General features: G+C 34.7%; 1 protein-coding gene across 4 annotated transcripts in view; it reads left to right on the top strand.

Annotated features, from left to right (window-relative positions):
* The window catches only part of Kctd3 (potassium channel tetramerization domain containing 3), a 50,932-nt gene that overhangs the window by 29,989 nt on the left and 3,716 nt on the right, over nucleotides 1-17,227 (top strand). For 3 of the 4 annotated variants that reach the window (XM_020185313.2, XM_020185312.2, XM_074048326.1), the window contains 5 exons: nucleotides 6,040-6,127; nucleotides 6,351-6,467; nucleotides 8,511-8,681; nucleotides 12,164-12,319; nucleotides 15,425-15,521. In XM_020185313.2, the coding sequence (XP_020040902.1) occupies nucleotides 6,040-6,127; nucleotides 6,351-6,467; nucleotides 8,511-8,681; nucleotides 12,164-12,319; nucleotides 15,425-15,521 (629 nt within the window). The remainder of the gene's footprint in view (nucleotides 1-6,039; nucleotides 6,128-6,350; nucleotides 6,468-8,510; nucleotides 8,682-12,163; nucleotides 12,320-15,424; nucleotides 15,522-17,227) is intronic. The other variant, XM_020185314.2, reaches the window with a different exon arrangement.

The following is a 17,227-nucleotide window of genomic DNA, read 5'->3' as shown; positions in this document are numbered from 1 at the left end:
CTCAGGGATATAGCCAGTTTAAACCACCTGTTGGACTGATTCGAAAGTAGTCAAGCCATCCATATCAATGGATTTTGCATTTACAGATCCAGCCAATCATAGATTGAAGGTATTCAAAAAGAGAAAAATTGTGCTTGTACCAAACACATACACTGTTTTTGTGCCATTATTCCCTAAACAGTTAAACAATATAGTTTACATCTTATTAGATAATGTAATTAATCTTAAAGGTGACTTAAAGTATTGGGAGATGTGTGTAGGTCATATGTAAATACTACACCATTTTGTATTTGAGCATCCAAGGATTTTGGTATCCTGAGGGGTCTTGGACCCAATCCTCCATAGACACTGATGAATGTTGTGATTGCTTAAGGGTCAGGGAACTATAAAGAGTTTCAGTATGGACATTCAGAGTCCACAATGTCCAGTAGTAGAAAATGGGATAAAAGTAGCCCGACCTAGGCGACGCAGTTCCCAGCAAAGGTGATGGGTTGATTTGAAAATGACAGTCTGGGCAGAGATCTGGCAGGATTTAGGTTATGGAGCAGAATTCTTGGGATGTATGGCTCTGTGGTCCTGAGGAATTGATGTGAGAAGGAATTAATAGCCTGGGAAAGCAAGGCTTCATTTTCAGTGAAGGTACAGAAGTCAGGTTTGTGGAGGAGAAGATACTAGCTCTAGTGTGTCTCCCATATAGGCACAACAGAGGGTATTATAAATGATTGTCAGCATTAACATAATGCCCAAAGCATATAGAAAGGGACTGGTTGAGGTTGATGTAAAGTTAGGGAGCGAGAAGTTGATCAGAAGAATTCTTTTGCTGGTGGTATTTCTATAACGAGGAATGTGAGGTTTGTGATTTATGAAGCATTCGCTCTCTTTGCTCATTATGTGAAGCCTGAGCTTTCGCTGGCTTGGGAAACTACACTGTCTATACCTAAAAGCACTAAAGTACATCTTTGAAGGAACAGGTTCTTTATTATCTTTTTTTGTATTTTACTACGATTTTCAAAACTACATAAAAAAGTTTTAGTATCTTTGAGATCCTATAAACTGTACCAGTAGCTTTAAGGTGGATACTTAGGGTGCACAGCTACATATCAGCTGATGCTTCTGGTTGGTATATGCATGAATTGAAAACTGCTTCTGACAAAGTCAATTTGTTACACATTCCAGAAAGACCCTGGGAAAGTTGAGCATCCATGCAGCAAATAAGCCTTACAACCCAGCAAGCTCAGTTTCTTTGTAGTGTATGGCTGAGATAGTGTTTAGTGGTATCTCAGTCTCTGATCTGACCAGAGGCTGATTCCAGTAGCTTCTGGGACAGTGGTTGAATAGGTTCTGATTTGGCCTTTAGCAACAGTTCTGCATGAATATCATGGAAAGCACATGGGGCAGCCCTTGGAAGTCATAACTCTGAATGTATAAGGGAGAGGGAGAAAGAGAGGGAGGGACGAGGAGTGTATTTAAGATGAAGAGCCATTGTTGGGGTTTATTTTTTTCTTCTTCTTTTAGCAGTATTGGGATCTGAGTTCAGGGGCTGGTGCTTGCTAGGCAGGTACTCTACCACTTGAGCCACATCCCCAGTGCTTTTTTGCTTCAGCATTGTTTTTTTGGGATAGGGTCTTGTTATTTTCGCCTGGCACTGACCTCAGACCACCATGCCTCCCCAGTAGCTGAGATTACAAGTGTGAACTGTCATGTCTTGCTTATTTGTTGAGATGGGTGTCTCACTAGCTTTTTTTCCCCAGACTGACCTGAACTGCAATCTTCCCAATCTCTGCCTCCTGAGTAGCTGGGATTATAGGCATGACCACCAGATCTGGCCAAAATTTTTTTATAGTAGTCCCTCACCAAGACAGTTTCAGTAAAATACCATGAAACTTTATAAAAAAGCATTGCATCTAATTTACATAAGGAAAAGAAACAAATATTTTAGTTTCTTGTTCTCTATTTCTCCCTTTACACACACAATATACACTCATATTAATTGTGTCTCAAAAGAAGATTATGGTAAAGAATTCATTAGTGCTGTCATGTAGATAGTGTAGGTTAAGTTACATAGCAGAGAATAGCAAATTTTAAGTACTATTTTTCAACCTGTTTGAATTTAAGTTTAGCCTTATATTAGAAACATAGATTATGCATGCTTTTTTCCCATATCAGAACAAGACAGTTTTGGAAGTTAGTCCTGGAAAGCCATTACACACCTTGCTTCTTAAAGGACCAGAGTGCTCTCTCTGTGTTCATTTTGAGAACTGTAGATGTGATGTTTAGTTAAAGTTACTGTCTCAGTATCAGCTTACCCCCTAACTGAGCCCTGGAGGCTGAGTCTGAGGAGGGAATACTGGATGTGGACCAAGGACTCAGGTTGAATGTGTATAGTCTGGTGAGTTAGGCTGCACAAGCACAGGGAGGCTTCTTTAATTTAACTTTTCTCCTTTCCTAATGTGAGGCAACTGTAGCATGATATCAGAGCAGGTTGTTTTTGTTTTTGTTTTTTGTAATAGCTTTACAAACCCTTACATGTAGGAATAGGGTGATTGGAATTCTGGGCCCATAATTCCATGGGGGAGAGAATTGGCTTTTAGGTGTCTGTTATATAATGACCACTGTCCTAAGCATATATACCTAGAATTTATAGTAAGATAGTTAAATTCTCTGACACAAGTCTCCCCTTTCTGCATGTAGAAATACTGGATACAAATAATGAAACCTTGTGTATAATATCTATATTAAATATTACATTTTATTTATTTTTTTATACACACTGTATACCATATGTCAAGATGAAGGCTGTAAGGTCTGGGATTTTAGCAAAAATAGGAGGCTTGGCTTCATGGGAAAGAAGGAATGGAGCCTCTTGCATAAAATCTGAAGCTCATCCAGTAGTCTTGGAGCAAGAAAGTTTGACGTGTGTTTGGTGTCTTAGATTGCAGAGTAATGGTACTAAGAAAAACCTTCCATGAGAAACTGAAAGCAAAATATTCAAATTAGGAGTGTAAATAATGTGAACTGAACATAAAGATATGCCTTCACTGTAAGAAAACCCCAGTTTGAGAAGCTCATCTAGGACCATTTCCACTCTTTGATATAGACATAAAACCAAATGGGACACTTATGAGAGAGGGCACATAGGACATCCGCAGCAACATTCATTTCTCCCAAAAATGAGCTTATAATTCACATCCCTCCAAATTTCTCCAGACATAGAAACAAAGGAGGGAAATGTCAGCACATGTAAAAAATAGTATTTGCACCCTCACAACTGGACAGAATTGAACTATTAGAAAACTACTGTAAATTTTCAAAATTATTAAAGAGATAAAGGAAGAAACAATGTGTTAGTCACCTTTCCATCAGTGTGACAGCATACTTGAGAAGTCATCCTAGGGAGGAAAGATTTATTTTGTCTTATGGTTGCAGAGGTTTCATTACGTGGTCACTTGGCTCCATCATTGTGGGCCTGTGGCAAGGTAGAACATGATGGGGAGAGCATGGTGGAACACAGTTGCTAAACTTATGGCAGCCCAGACACACAGAGTGAGCAAGAGGAAAGGTTCAAGGGATAAGATAATCTCTCTAGAGTCACATGCCCAATAACCTACTTCCTGCAGCTAGGCCCCACTTCCTAATAGCACATTCAGCTATGAACTCATCAGTGGATTAACTAATCCACTGATGAGGTTAGGTCCCTTGTGATCAAATCACCTTCTGGTAGACTCACTAGGGCCACCGGCCTTCAATACATGAGCTTTTTTGGGGGCTCTTCATACCTAAACCAGACTGTAATGAAGAATAGGACCAATCTGAAAAATGGAGAAAATGAAATACTAGAAATTAAAAGTCTATTGAAAAATTTTTAAATAAGCTCTAAAACATAGATTTTTCAATGGGTTGAATAGAAGCACAGCTAAAAGACAATGAATTGACAGATACATCCAAGAAAATTATTCACAATCAAGACAGAGATGGAAAATATGATAAAAGATGAAAACATCTATTTCAAAAAGAAACAGAGAGCTATTAACAATTTTGGAGAAATTAAGACACAAATATTGATTAAAGAAATGTACAGTCTTACCAGGCTATGTACATGCTGTTGTAATAAAACAATCAAAATATGATCAATGTGTCTGCAGTGTAATAATAGGTTGTGTGTGATTAGACCTCATTACCAACAGTAGGAGCCAGAAAACAGTGGACTGTTCTCAAAATGGTAGGCAAAGTAACTTTTAATCTAGAATTTTAAACAACAAAATTATCACTCAAATGTGAATGAGAAAGATGTTTTCAGAAAATTTCATTCATAATGCTCAGTGAAGAGACTATTAAGAAATGCCTTTTGATAAGAATATTTACATTTGAAGGGGAAGAAGTAAAAATACATTGGTAAATATGTTTATACATTTAGATAAGTGATGGTTTATAAGTAGATGAAGGCCAAAACATGCAATAAAGGTAATGATTTTATAGGTTTAGAGGTTGTGTTAAAAGATTCTAGGGGCCTTTTATTGTTTGGAAGGGTAAGTATGATTATTTTTAACTTGTAAATAATTTTAGACAAAAATAAATGATAAACTTAGGAGAGAAAAGTTCATTTCCAACTTATATTTGTGACCACATGACTGAACCGCATATACTAGGCAGCATGGCCTCCTGGGTTCCTGACATAAAGTTGTTAGGGTAAGGCAGAGGGGGTTTCCTTGCTTGTGCTAGGAGAGGACTTGGCAGTATGAATCCTACTTATCTTCTCCCTCCTGAACTGATGCCCTGGAAAGAACAGCAGGATGTAAGTAAGGGTTTACAGTAAAAGAGGTATCAAGTGTCTGACCATAGGGCATGTCCTCCCAGAGAACAAATGATACAAATGTTTTTCTTTGATGAGCCTTGGGAAGTTCCAGGCTGCTGCTGATCTCTCACTTAAAAAAAAAAAAAATCCAAAGGGAGGGGCATGTTATGGCTTTATCTGTCCCTAGTCCCCATCTTCCTGCTTTGACACTCCTCCTGTGATACTGGAGCTAAAATGTTCCAGCTGGCTAGGGTGAGAAGACTGGTTAGTGATGTATAAAGCCTCCATCTTTGCTTGAATCACTGAAATGTTTGCAGTGTTTATCTGTTAACAGAACATGTTGGCGTTGGCTCTATGAGAAACCTGACCTAGGGGTTCTTTGCAGAGATCCTGAGATTAACAAATTATTGGAAATCTTTTTGTTTGTTTTTCAAAAATTGGAGACTAATATTTCATTTAAATGTCATCTATGAAGTTATACATGCACTGCTCACCTGACAATAACGAAGGCAGATTCATTTAATCTCACTTATTGCTACTACGTTCTTGTGTTTTTTTCTGGCTGCCTTTGCTTTTTTGTAGTAAAACTCATGTCTTTTGCTTTTCTCTTAGCACATATATAGGCAGTCATTGTCAAACTAGACTGATTTGATTTTTTAATTCCAGTGCTTGGGAAAAAAAGCAAAGATGTAGGAGAATTTCTGCCCAGTCATTTCCTAGAAAATAGATAAAAATCTTGAGTAAGGAGAATGAAAATAGAGAATATTACCTTTTAAAAGAAATTGTAGTAAATTATCAAGAATCAAGTACTGTCTTGTTGTCACTTGTTCTGTTTACTAATTCTAATTCTGTCCCTTACCATGTGACTTAGGACAGCTCATTTAAATTTTCACATGAGAAAGAGAAGGGAGAAATGTATTTTGTCAGACTTGGCCTTCCACTTTTGGTGGACTATGATCTAGTGATCACATGCAGGCAAAGAAGACAATACATCTCACTTCAGAAAGCAAACAGCTGCTATGAGAAATACAATTTTTTTAAAAAAACACCTTCAGAAGAAACTAGTGATGGTTCTTCATAGTTCTCCATGGTATGGCTGTTTATACATTTGTGCTTGAAAAAATAATTTTTAAAGACCTCGTAAAGTTGCACATGGATTGCTTTTTATCAAAATGAAGTTTTGAGGAAATTGAATAGAAAACATTATAATGACTTCCTAACATCTAATAATAATCTTACTACATCAGGTTCAAGATGTTGTTCCTATAACTAGTTATGACACTGCTGGGTCATTCCTTCTGCTGGGATGCAACAATGGGTCAATATATTACATAGGTGAGTATGTAGACTTTTAAAATGCTCTGGTTTAAAGTATTTTTAAGGAGAATAATAGAGGGGATAAATTAAACTATGATACAGTGTAGTAACTTTTGTAAATGTCACAGTGTACTCTTAATACAACAATAATATAATAAAAATATTTTTAAATGAAAACATTTCTATTTTCATTTTAAATGAATGTATTATCTTAATACTCTTTAACATTTTTATTTTTTAGATATGCAGAAATTCCCTTTGCGAATGAAGGATAATGACCTTCTTGTTACTGAACTCTATCATGATCCTTCAAATGATGCTATTACTGCTCTGAGTGTTTACCTCACACCCAAAACAAGTTAGTATATGGCCAGTTATTGAAAATTCTTGATGTTCTTTTGAGAATGTGTTAATATTCATTAGTTTACTATGCAACTGGGTAAGACTAATCTGGCCTTTTTGAGTTCTGCAGTGCTAAGGATTTCATCTCTAGTAATTTAAAATACAACTTTTATCTTACAGAGAAGTCAAAAATGACCAGTAAATGAACATAATTTGAGATGAGAAGTTCAGCCATTTTCCTTTCTCAATTGTATTTGTAAAGCCTGAAATTAGGAAAAACAAATCTTTTGTACATTGCCCTTTAAAAAACTGATTGTACTTTAAAATTAGGAGCTTTTTTTTTTTTAACAAAAGACACAAAAAATAAACCTCTTAGATTATTAGTTTGTATTAGAAAATAAACTTGCTGTCTAAAATTTTTGGTAGTGCTGGATATCCAACTCAGGGCCTTGTGCTAGGCAACACTCTACCACTAAGCTCCGTCTCCGGTCCCTTGAGAATTTTAATTTTTGTGGAAAAAAGACATTGTATTTAGAACCTCAGTGTTTATAATTATCCTTCAGGGACCATAGTAATAAAATTAACAGGCTAGCTCTGCAAAGTATTAAAACAAATGAAGGATTGAAAAAATGGAGAATTTAAAACTTGCCTGTAATTTAAGGAATTGTAAGAAATACTAATATATGTCCTGTAGTAATACATTTGAAAGTTTTACTTGTCAAGAATTTTATTGAATTCATTAAAGGAAATCACAGTCTTTAATATGAAAGAAATATTCTATCATATGCAGATGAGTTGGATTGAAATTACCCAAGCCAGCTGTTTTTAAAATATTTTACATGTCTTTAGCTGCATTTATACCACAGTGAAAGAGCAGAGTTGTGACAGATAGTATAGCATGCAAAATTTAAAATAATTTCTGTTTATTCCTTTATAGAAAGTTAGCTGATCCCTGCCCTAGAAATAGTAGAATGAGGTTGATGTTTTTTGTTTTGTTTTGTTTTGTTTTCAATCTAATCTAGAAGTAGAGTTAAAACTGGGAAAATTTCACAGATCCAAAGTTACTTTGTGGTAGCAAGAAGACTTTGAAAGCATGAAAATGGAGTTGTCTTCCAGGCTAGCAAAAGTATTTCCCAAGGCATGCTTTTTTTTTCCTTTGATTCATATATTTTTCAGGTGAAGCAGAACAGGTAGTAAAACTAATAGGTTCTTTTATCTGTGAAAGTTTTTAAAAATAGAGGTCACTGAGTCCCATCCTATCTTTAAACTTGTGATGGGGTCTGGGCAGTTAGTTTTTTTTTTGGAGCCACAGCTGAACCTGACCTGATTAGAAGAGGCAACGAAGGGAAGTGTGAAGTAAGCAATGTAATAGGTGTGTTGTGCTATAATTCAGTGAGGTGTGCATGTGTTCACGGTCTCCCTGTATAGAACAGGTTGGCCTCAAACTCGCGATCCTCCTGCCTCAGTCTCAAGTGCTGGGATTACAGGCCTGTGCTATAATTCCCAGCCAGAGTCCAGTGTTTTGAAACTGTAAATAGTATATATAATTTGTGATTATTCAAGGACGATTCAATATTTTAGCTGAAGTAAAAGATAAATTTTAGACTAGTAGTCACATGGAGGGTTGTTTCAGTAGCAGTCTTGACCCTGTAGATTTATTAGTTCTTTAAATTGTGTTGAGTAGATACTATATCTCAGACAGTCTGGAAGGTAACCAATAACAAAAGAATAGTTATGCCTTAGTCTCTGTTGATAAAGAACAGATGTAAAGATGCAGAAATTAGTGTGGATCAGGGTGTTGTTGCCATAATGGAACCTAATGGATAGTACAAGGGAATAGATGAGCAGTTTTATCTTGGAGTGAGGGTTAGAAAAAGATTTATAAAGGAAATAATGACTTTAAGATGACCAGAGAAGTCTTATGGTTTCCTTGCTGTGTGGATTTTAGTCGTAAGCCCTGAATTCCACTCAGCCATTTTCAGCATAGGGAAAAATTGCAAGGGTTAGCCTTCCTTTTGTTATTACCTAATGTACCATCTTTCACCTTTCGACTCTGTAGGTGTCAGTGGTAACTGGATTGAGATCGCCTATGGTACGAGCTCTGGGGCAGTGCGAGTCATTGTGCAGCACCCAGAGACACTTGGGTCAGGTCCTCAGCTTTTTCAGACTTTCACAGTTCACCGAAGCCCAGTTACAAAAATCATGCTGTCAGAGAAGCATCTTGTTTCTGGTAAAGTGACTATTATTATTGGGAAGGAATTCCACCTCTGTATGACTTGGCCCTGTGTGTTATTCTCTGTATGCCTACAAAGTAAAAGAATGAAAGAATAGTATTTTATGTGAGAAAAGTATTCTAAAAGAAATGGTAGAAAACTTTAATAACTGAAAAAATGTTATGATTGTCTTTCAAAGAGTTGACTGCCTGGTTTAATATACAGAAATTTAGGAGGTATATTATCTTTTATTCGTTATTCAAATGTTTTGTTCCATGGCGTATTTCATTTCAAAATATTTATCATAATCCTTTTATAAAGAATTTATTAAAAATTGTTCTAAGTTTGAATTGTGTAAATTTGATCAGTTATCTTATGCTTTAATACTAAAGTAGATTTAGATTTGTATTTTGCTATTTTATCATCTTATAAAAATATTAAGAATTAGAATATATAAAAAACATTGCTTGAAGAAAATAACATTTTTGTGTTTGCAGTAACTTATAAGTGCTTTTTTTTTTTTTTTTTGGTGGGACTGGGGCTTGAACTCAGGGGCTTTGCTCTTGTAAAGCAGGTGCTCTACTGCTGAGCCATATGTCCAGTCCAACAAGACATGTAAAATGTTGGATACTAATTTTGTAGTTTAACAAACACTGCTTTTTTAATCACAAAGTAAAATTCCATTGAAGAAATTCATTGTATATGATAGATTATCTCTAAAAGGCTTTGTAAAAATCAAATTGTGAAGTATATCATAGAGCTTACTTTTTAGAGGAGTCTCACATTTAACTCTTCTGTAGAGCAGTTCCTGTCCAACTTAAAATTTTTTCTCAATATCATTTTCATATATTAAGTTTGGTTATATAAAGAATGCCTAAAAGTAAATACACACCTGTGACCATCCAGAATTGCAAACTTGTTTAACTAGTGTCCATACTTCTGGACAAAATAGAACGTTTTATCACTGATGACTCAATCTCTTTTAGTACCTAGTATCTCCATCTACTCATTTTTCTGTGTTGAAAATTGTGAAACTGCCTCTGGTTCCTCCCCTTTCTCCCACATAGCCTAGAGTCCAGCAGCAAATCCTATTGAGTTTGCTACAGCCTGTGTTACAAATCTGATCACTTCCCATTGCTGCCAGCCTAGTAGCCCAAATCACCATCATTTCTCCCAGAGGCTACTGTAGTAGCAACTCACCTTCCCCATGCTTTTATCTTGTCTCCGTATGGTGCGTGTTCCACACAGCAGTCAAAAATGTCTCTTAGAAAAGCAGTCCAGATCTAATTCCTAATGACTTCCTGTTGTATTTACATTTAAGCTGGGCATGGTGCCTCACACTTCTAATCCCAACACTCAGAAGTCTGAGGCGGGAGGATCCAGAGTTTTGGACCACCCTGGGCTACATAGGACGATGCTGTCTCAAAAAAAATTAAATGAAAATTTCTACCATGGTCCATTTGGCTGTTTGTATTCTAGATCCTGTTTACCTTTCTGGTCTCTTCATTAGGAAGAGATTTTCTTGTTCACAACCCTCTAGTTTACTTTTTTTTTTTTTTTTTTTTTTTTGCATTACTGAGGTTTGAACTCGGGGCCTCACTCTCACGCTTGCTAGGCAGGCTGTCTTGCCACTTGAGCAACTCTAGCATCCCACTTTTCTATTTCTTAAAAATGCCTTAGAACTTTTGCTTTTATTCTTTTATTAAAGTGTTTTCCTTCTAGATACTTGTTTGGCTACCTTCTTGTCATTCAGGTCCTATTTCAAATACCTCTTCAGTGAGGCCTCCTTGGCCACCAGTCTGAATTTGCCAAACCTCTATCCAACAATAACTTTCTCTAATATATTAGTTTGTTTTCTTCATAGACTTAATGACTTGATCATATATTTGTTTGCTGATCATCCAGCTTCCTCTTACAGAATGTAAGTTCTGCAACTGTAGGAACTTTTGTTTTCCACCCTGGTCTTAGCACTTTCACATAGCTTTTGGTATACAAAAGACACTGAATAAATGTTGTATAAAACAAGGCAATTCTGCCCTGTAAGACCATAGCCTGTTTTGCCAGGCTGTTGGGATGCTTATGTGACAATACTAAGAAATAGCGATAATTGCAGTTACTTTGGTGGTTATAATGTTATTTGTAGGATGTGATACCAGAGAATGAACTACAGACTTAAGTTTTATTTTAACATGAAACGTTTCATGTAGGTTTGAAATGTAAATAAATTTGTCAAGGAACTTGTCTAGTTAACCAAAAATCTGAATTTACTTATATATTCTCAATTATGTTATTCTGCCACCTAGTGGATACCAGCATAAATGTAATCACATTCTTTTCCTGCAGTTGTCTTCTAATGCCAGAAATAAATCCTTACATAATAATTAATATTAACAAAATTATTGCAGTTACCCAATTGAGTCAGCTAGTTATTTAGATTATTTTAATGGATCCTAGTAAACTTAATAGTGGAAACAGGAAATTATTTCCCATGAAACTGATCAAACAATATAAAAGTAAATGTCTGCTTTTTTTTTAAAGCAGAAAATTGACATGAGAATTGAGAATTTTTTTACATAAGATTTAAAATGTGGTACTTGTTGCTATTTGTCAAAATTAAATTTCTTTCTAAAGTTTGGTTTAAAATATGTAGTTTATATTTTACCCAGTAGGAAATACTGTATGTTCATAGAAGTTTCACATATTTTCTTAGTATTCAAGCTCATTTCTAAATAAATGTTCTGAAGTATTGTAAATGGCAAATAAATTAGTAGATTTTTTAGTTAAGGTATGCCAGAATACACAATAAGTGATACTCATTTTTTGGTGAATAGGGTAATCATTAGGTGAATTAGGGTAACAAAAATGGAAGTAGATTGAGAAATACCCCATTATATACTCGTTTAATAGTATTTCAATGAAAAATTAAAACTAACTGGACCATGTTTTTTAATGCAGACATTTACTTTATATAAAAATAATGCTCAGCTCTAGTATAGAATCTTAATTTTCTTAAATAACTATAATGAGCAGTAAATAGCTGATTCCCACAAGGTATTTGACAAATGTTTATAACAATCATTCTTCAGTAATTCCTGTTGTAGGTTATTTAATATTTGAGTAACATAAGCAAAAATAGTTTCTAGGGTTGGAAAAACTAAACTAGGCACCTGTTCACTATGTAGTTTGACCAAAAGGATAATATTTAGCCTCTTCTCACACTTTTTAAAACCTTTTTCTGTGTTTGTATCCTATAGACTATTATTATAATGATCCATTGATTTACTTATATTCCTTATTTTCACAGCAAGATAAACCATGTTCAATTCTCTCACTTGTTAGCTAAGGTACTTTTAAGGTAAATAAATCATTTGCCACTTAATATGTACTATGAGTTACTTAATGTAGATCATCGTGAAAAAGTTAACATAAAAAAGAGGGATTTTGGTGATGCCCTCATAATCTGTACTTCGTAACCTGTTGTGTTCTCTTTCTTTCCTAGTCTGTGCAGATAACAATCATGTCCGGACATGGACAGTAACACGATTCAGAGGAATGATCTCTACTCAGCCAGGTTCCACTCCTTTAGCATCTTTCAAGATACTGTCTTTGGAAGAGACAGAGAGTCATGGTAGCTATTCCTCTGGAAATGACATAGGTGAGTCAGATATTTGCAGGCAGCTAAGAAGAAATGTGTCAGCTGTACTCAAAATTAGTCTTACAGTTTTCCATTTGAACTTTGAAATTCATGAAAAATTAAAATTGCATTTTTTTTAGATACTGTGACTATACAAAATTACATTATTGAAACATTTTTCATATGTTTAAAAAGTTATGAGAGCAGAATTTTCATTTTCTCATTTAAATAATGCCTTCTTCAAATGCTGGCCTCTTATTTTTGGCTAACGCTTTGATACCTGTACACGTTTGAAAGTTTTAAGAGTTTTTCTTTTGTTGTTAGTAATCTATGGAACATAAAATTTGAAGCTAGAAAAGGGCTGTTGTTTTTATATGATCAGCTCATTATATATGCATATTTGTGAGTACATATTGATGGCATTATATCCGTTAAGAAACAGTGTAGCAAGTCTCCATTGATATGCTGATTTCAGCAAAATTTTTAGTTTAATTTGCCTGTCTTTATACCATACATACATGTACACGAGTATGTGCACACACACACACACATATATGTATATATACACTCAAGAATAGTCATCATGGAGACAGTTTATTCCCCACAGGGCTCATTTGAAAGAATCTATATTGTTATTGTCTATATTATTTATGTAGTTATGTCCCTGTGTTCTTATAATAGTTATAGAGGACCTATTGTTAAGTAATACACTTTCCTGAACATTTGGTATAAGCAGAAATTCCAGCACCAATGGAGAATTGGAAGGGGTGTATTAAAATTGATTTTCATGAAAGTGAAGTTTATATCCATGTAAAATATGCTCCCATAGTAAAGATTTCAAAATACTTCCTTTAAAAAAACATAGGCTACTTAGAAGAATTGTGCTACTATAGTCTTAAGTTTTTAGAAAAAAAAATGTTCAGTGTCATCAAACAGTTGCTGTGTGATCTCAGACTTCCATATGATGCTAAGAACTACAGGTTTATAGTTTTATTTGTTCATCAACTGTCTGAAGTACTTTTGCACCAGATTCTAGAAATAAAAAAGAAAAAAGCACATGGTAAAGTGAGCAGTGAGAATAGAAAGGAAGCAATTGTATTTTTCCCACTGTGCACAAAGGCACCATCTTACCAGCACTCAAGGGAGAAAGGACCAGGAGCTGTGCTTGGTGTTATACCTTCTCATTTAGTGTTTGTGAGAACTTTATGAAGTAGATATAATTTCCTCTTAACATTGATGGAAAAGGACATTTAGAAGGAACTTCATAGAGTCTTAATGTTTGAACTGACACATACAACGCTTTTAGGTCTTTGTTGGATGTGGGAAGTTCTAGAATTGGGACATTCTTAAGTGAGAAAACAGCATGTTGAAAGGATGGAAGCCACGAGAAACTGCCAAGTTTGGAAAATGATGGAATGGTTATTAAATGCTGGATTACAGGGGTGTGAGTGAGGCTAATAGGATAAAGGCCTCTGTATACTAAAATGAGGAGTTTAGATTTTTATCTTATGAGTAATGGGGGGAGTATTTGAGGAAGTTTGAAATTGACACTTGATAGGGGTTTTATATATAATTCAGTCTTCATGTGCATGTCCAAGAAAGCTTAGAGAACAGTGAAGCAAGAAGACCAGAAAGGGAGAATTTATTAATTATCTTTAAAAAAGAAGGATCATTCAATAAGAACCAAAAAAACATGGTGGTGATTGATCATACGAGGCAGGTTTGAGAGAGCAAAGTCTACTCTGACAGATTGATTCTTGGGAAGTGAAAGAACTGAGTTTCATTAACTGAAATAAATAATGGAAAGAGGTGCTTATTTTGAAAAAGATGAATTCAGATGTGTATATTTTTGAGTAATGGTGCCTGTCGATGCCATTTTATGGTATGAAGGGATAAAGGTTGGGGCTATGGAGAAAGACCATAACTAGAAATTATGTGTGTGAGGCATCAGCAGCATATCAGAAGTAGTTGAAAATCTTGGGAGTAGATGAATTGTTCAAGAAGAGCAGGTGTAATGTGAACAAAAAGGTACCTAGAAACAGCTCTGTGAATTAATTTTAAAGACCATTAAAATAAAGGGGCTAGGGAGATATTTCTTTCCTCTCTATAATGTTCCTTACAATATTTTAAGAGATAGATACATAGATCAATGGAACAGAATAGAGAATGGTATGGGTAGAATCTAGATTGTAATAGGTAGTAGAGTAATAGGTATTAGGGGTGACCATGAAAGAAAGAAGTAATTGAGCAAGCAAGTTCCAAGGTCATGTTTTTGGAATCCTCTTTCTTCCCCATTAAAAATAGGACACATCTGAGAATATTTTGTGGTGCCAAGTTGGGGACTTTGGAGAAACTGTAAATTGATGGAGGTGGGCAGATGATTAAGGTGTGAAGAGTTAGATTATGGGAACATTTCTGATCAATATAAAGTATTGATATAAAGGGAGAGAAATTCTATAGTTCTGTCATTCGAGGTATTTTATTCATTACCACTATTTCTTGACTTTGTTTATAGGTTATTGGATGAGGACTGTTACCTCCATTTCAGTAGGATTAGACATCAGAAAGTTGTTCAGTCATTGAGCAACCGCATAGTGTAGTGAAGAGCCAGACTGGAACCAGATAGCTTTGAGGTCAATCACATGGGACCTATAAAATCGCTAGTTGACTAATCTTTTAGTTTCTGTTTTCTCATATGTAAGATGGTGCTACGGAACAAACCTCAGATCTTGGGCATGTTAAGCATTTTACTGCTGGGCTATATCACTCGAGACCCCCTTTTTAGTAAGTCATAAGAATCAGAGCAAAACAAACAAACTTTAACTACATTTTCAAAGACAGTAAAAGTTCCATCCAGTCTCTTGGAAGTGTAAATACAGTTGTCTTCAGTTTTTAAAGTCTTAGTTTATAAAACATAATTTTGAAATATTGTGTATTTCTTTTTAAATATTTAATCAAATTGAAGTGCTTTTATTGTATTTTGTGTTTGATTTTGACTTGGACCTCAATATCATTGATCACTATGAGAAACTCTTTTTTGGAAGAGGGTATTAGAATGTTCCTTTTCTAAAATAATACAAATGAAATTTTAATGAACTTTCAACATTTGCTGTTTTTCTGACCAAGGGCCATTTGGAGAGCGAGATGATCAACAAGTGTTTATCCAGAAAGTTGTTCCTATCACTAACAAACTATTTGTAAGACTCTCATCTACTGGAAAGAGGTAACACTTTACTGTATAGCTACTTAGATTCAAAAATTGCTTTATGTCTTGTAAAACGTGTACTTTTATATATTTATGAAAGTACAACTAGAAGAAACAAATTACTGAGAAGTTCATTTATTATCTGATTATTAGAAGTTAAAATGAGAGCAGTATACTTGGAATTTATTCTGTAGGATTTATTTAAGATTTTCACTGATGCTGTGGACAATTGGGAAGAACTAGTGGTGTGGTAGAAAAATAATACTGAACTTTTTTCATGGCCAAACATAACTATTAATTTTTTTTCTTAAAAATGTTGTTTCTTCCTGGGCATGGGAGCCCTAGAATTTTAATGTTTCCTGTCCTGTCTTATGCATTAGTTACATCTCTCAGATAAAATATATTATAGATTTTCTGACAGTCAGTATCCCTGTACAGAATAAAAATGATGATGTGGCAGTTAAAGCTTGAACAATAATAACTACAATTTGCATAATCTTGGCACAGTTTTCAGCCTACTACCCGTGTTTCATTTCATATTTTATCCCCTGTCTCAGGGAGAAGAGGTATCCTGTCTTCATGTGTCTCCTCAATACTTGCACAGTGTGAATGCTCCCTTATGTGGCACTGGCAGTGTTTTCCTGCCTTTGTCTTCAGAAATGATTTCTAGCAAACTAGGCAAAAACAGTGAATTTGATACCAGATGAACTGAATTCTAGTTATAATACTTCATTTTATTAGCTGTGTAAATTCAACTTCAGCTTTTTCATTTCCCCTATCCCCAGTTTCTTTACAAAATAAAGTTTAGCTGTTTTGGTAGTATGTCATAGGATAAAATGAGTTAAAAACATAAAATGTCTTAGATAGTCCCTGACTGTACTGGATACTCAATAGAAGTAAGTTTCCTTTTCTTTTCGCATTGACTTAACTTTCACTTCTTTTAAAATTATTAATTGTAGCTTCAGAATGAGCTTTAGCATTTCTCCACTTTAAAAACAAGGATTTTACATGTCTAACAGGAGAAAAGAGTAAAACTCCTAGACAAAAATAAACAAGTTGATTTTCCTTTAAATGTTGCTGATGCTGCTGATGTTTTTAAAATTCCTTGTTTGTTTTTAACATGTCCCTTATTACATAGTATTTTTATGAATAAACTCTTTGAGAGATGATAAATTTTCTTTTCCATCAAAGTTCACTGTATGTAGCCACCATTGCTATATGATTTTTATACTTACAAAGCTGTCAAAAACATGGTATATATTTTTGAAGACAGTATTAGGAGCGTGTAGTGTACTTAGAGTCCAAATTGTTTTTTCTCATAAAATGTTATAAATCACTGTGTTTAATGTTTGTTGAATATCCAGTAAAGAAACTGCCAAATGTTTGTTAAAACTGGTATTGCATACTCTAGCAATGCAGTGTCTCTTACCCATGATCAGTTTTAGTAATCCTCCTTTTTGTATAGTAGCAGTGTGTTGTAATCAGTTATAAATAATTTCTGCATGATGATTTTTTTCATTTTTAAGTTTGTGGTTCAGAGAGAAAACTATAGTTATAAAAATTATAAGCACAAGTTACTGTAGAATTGAATAGAAAATCGGATCTTTATGAAGCTGTTGTGAACCAAAGTTTGTTATTTAAAGAAAGTTCAAGCTTTTATTGAGAGACGTGACATGAAAGGATTTTATTGAAAATGAACAGGAAAAATCCTTGCAGAAAATTTT

The sequence above is a fragment of the Castor canadensis genome, chromosome 11, assembly GCF_047511655.1.
Source record: "Castor canadensis chromosome 11, mCasCan1.hap1v2, whole genome shotgun sequence".
In the NCBI taxonomy this organism is placed as follows: Eukaryota; Metazoa; Chordata; class Mammalia; order Rodentia; family Castoridae; genus Castor; species Castor canadensis.
This window is presented reverse-complemented; position numbering and strand designations above follow the sequence as displayed.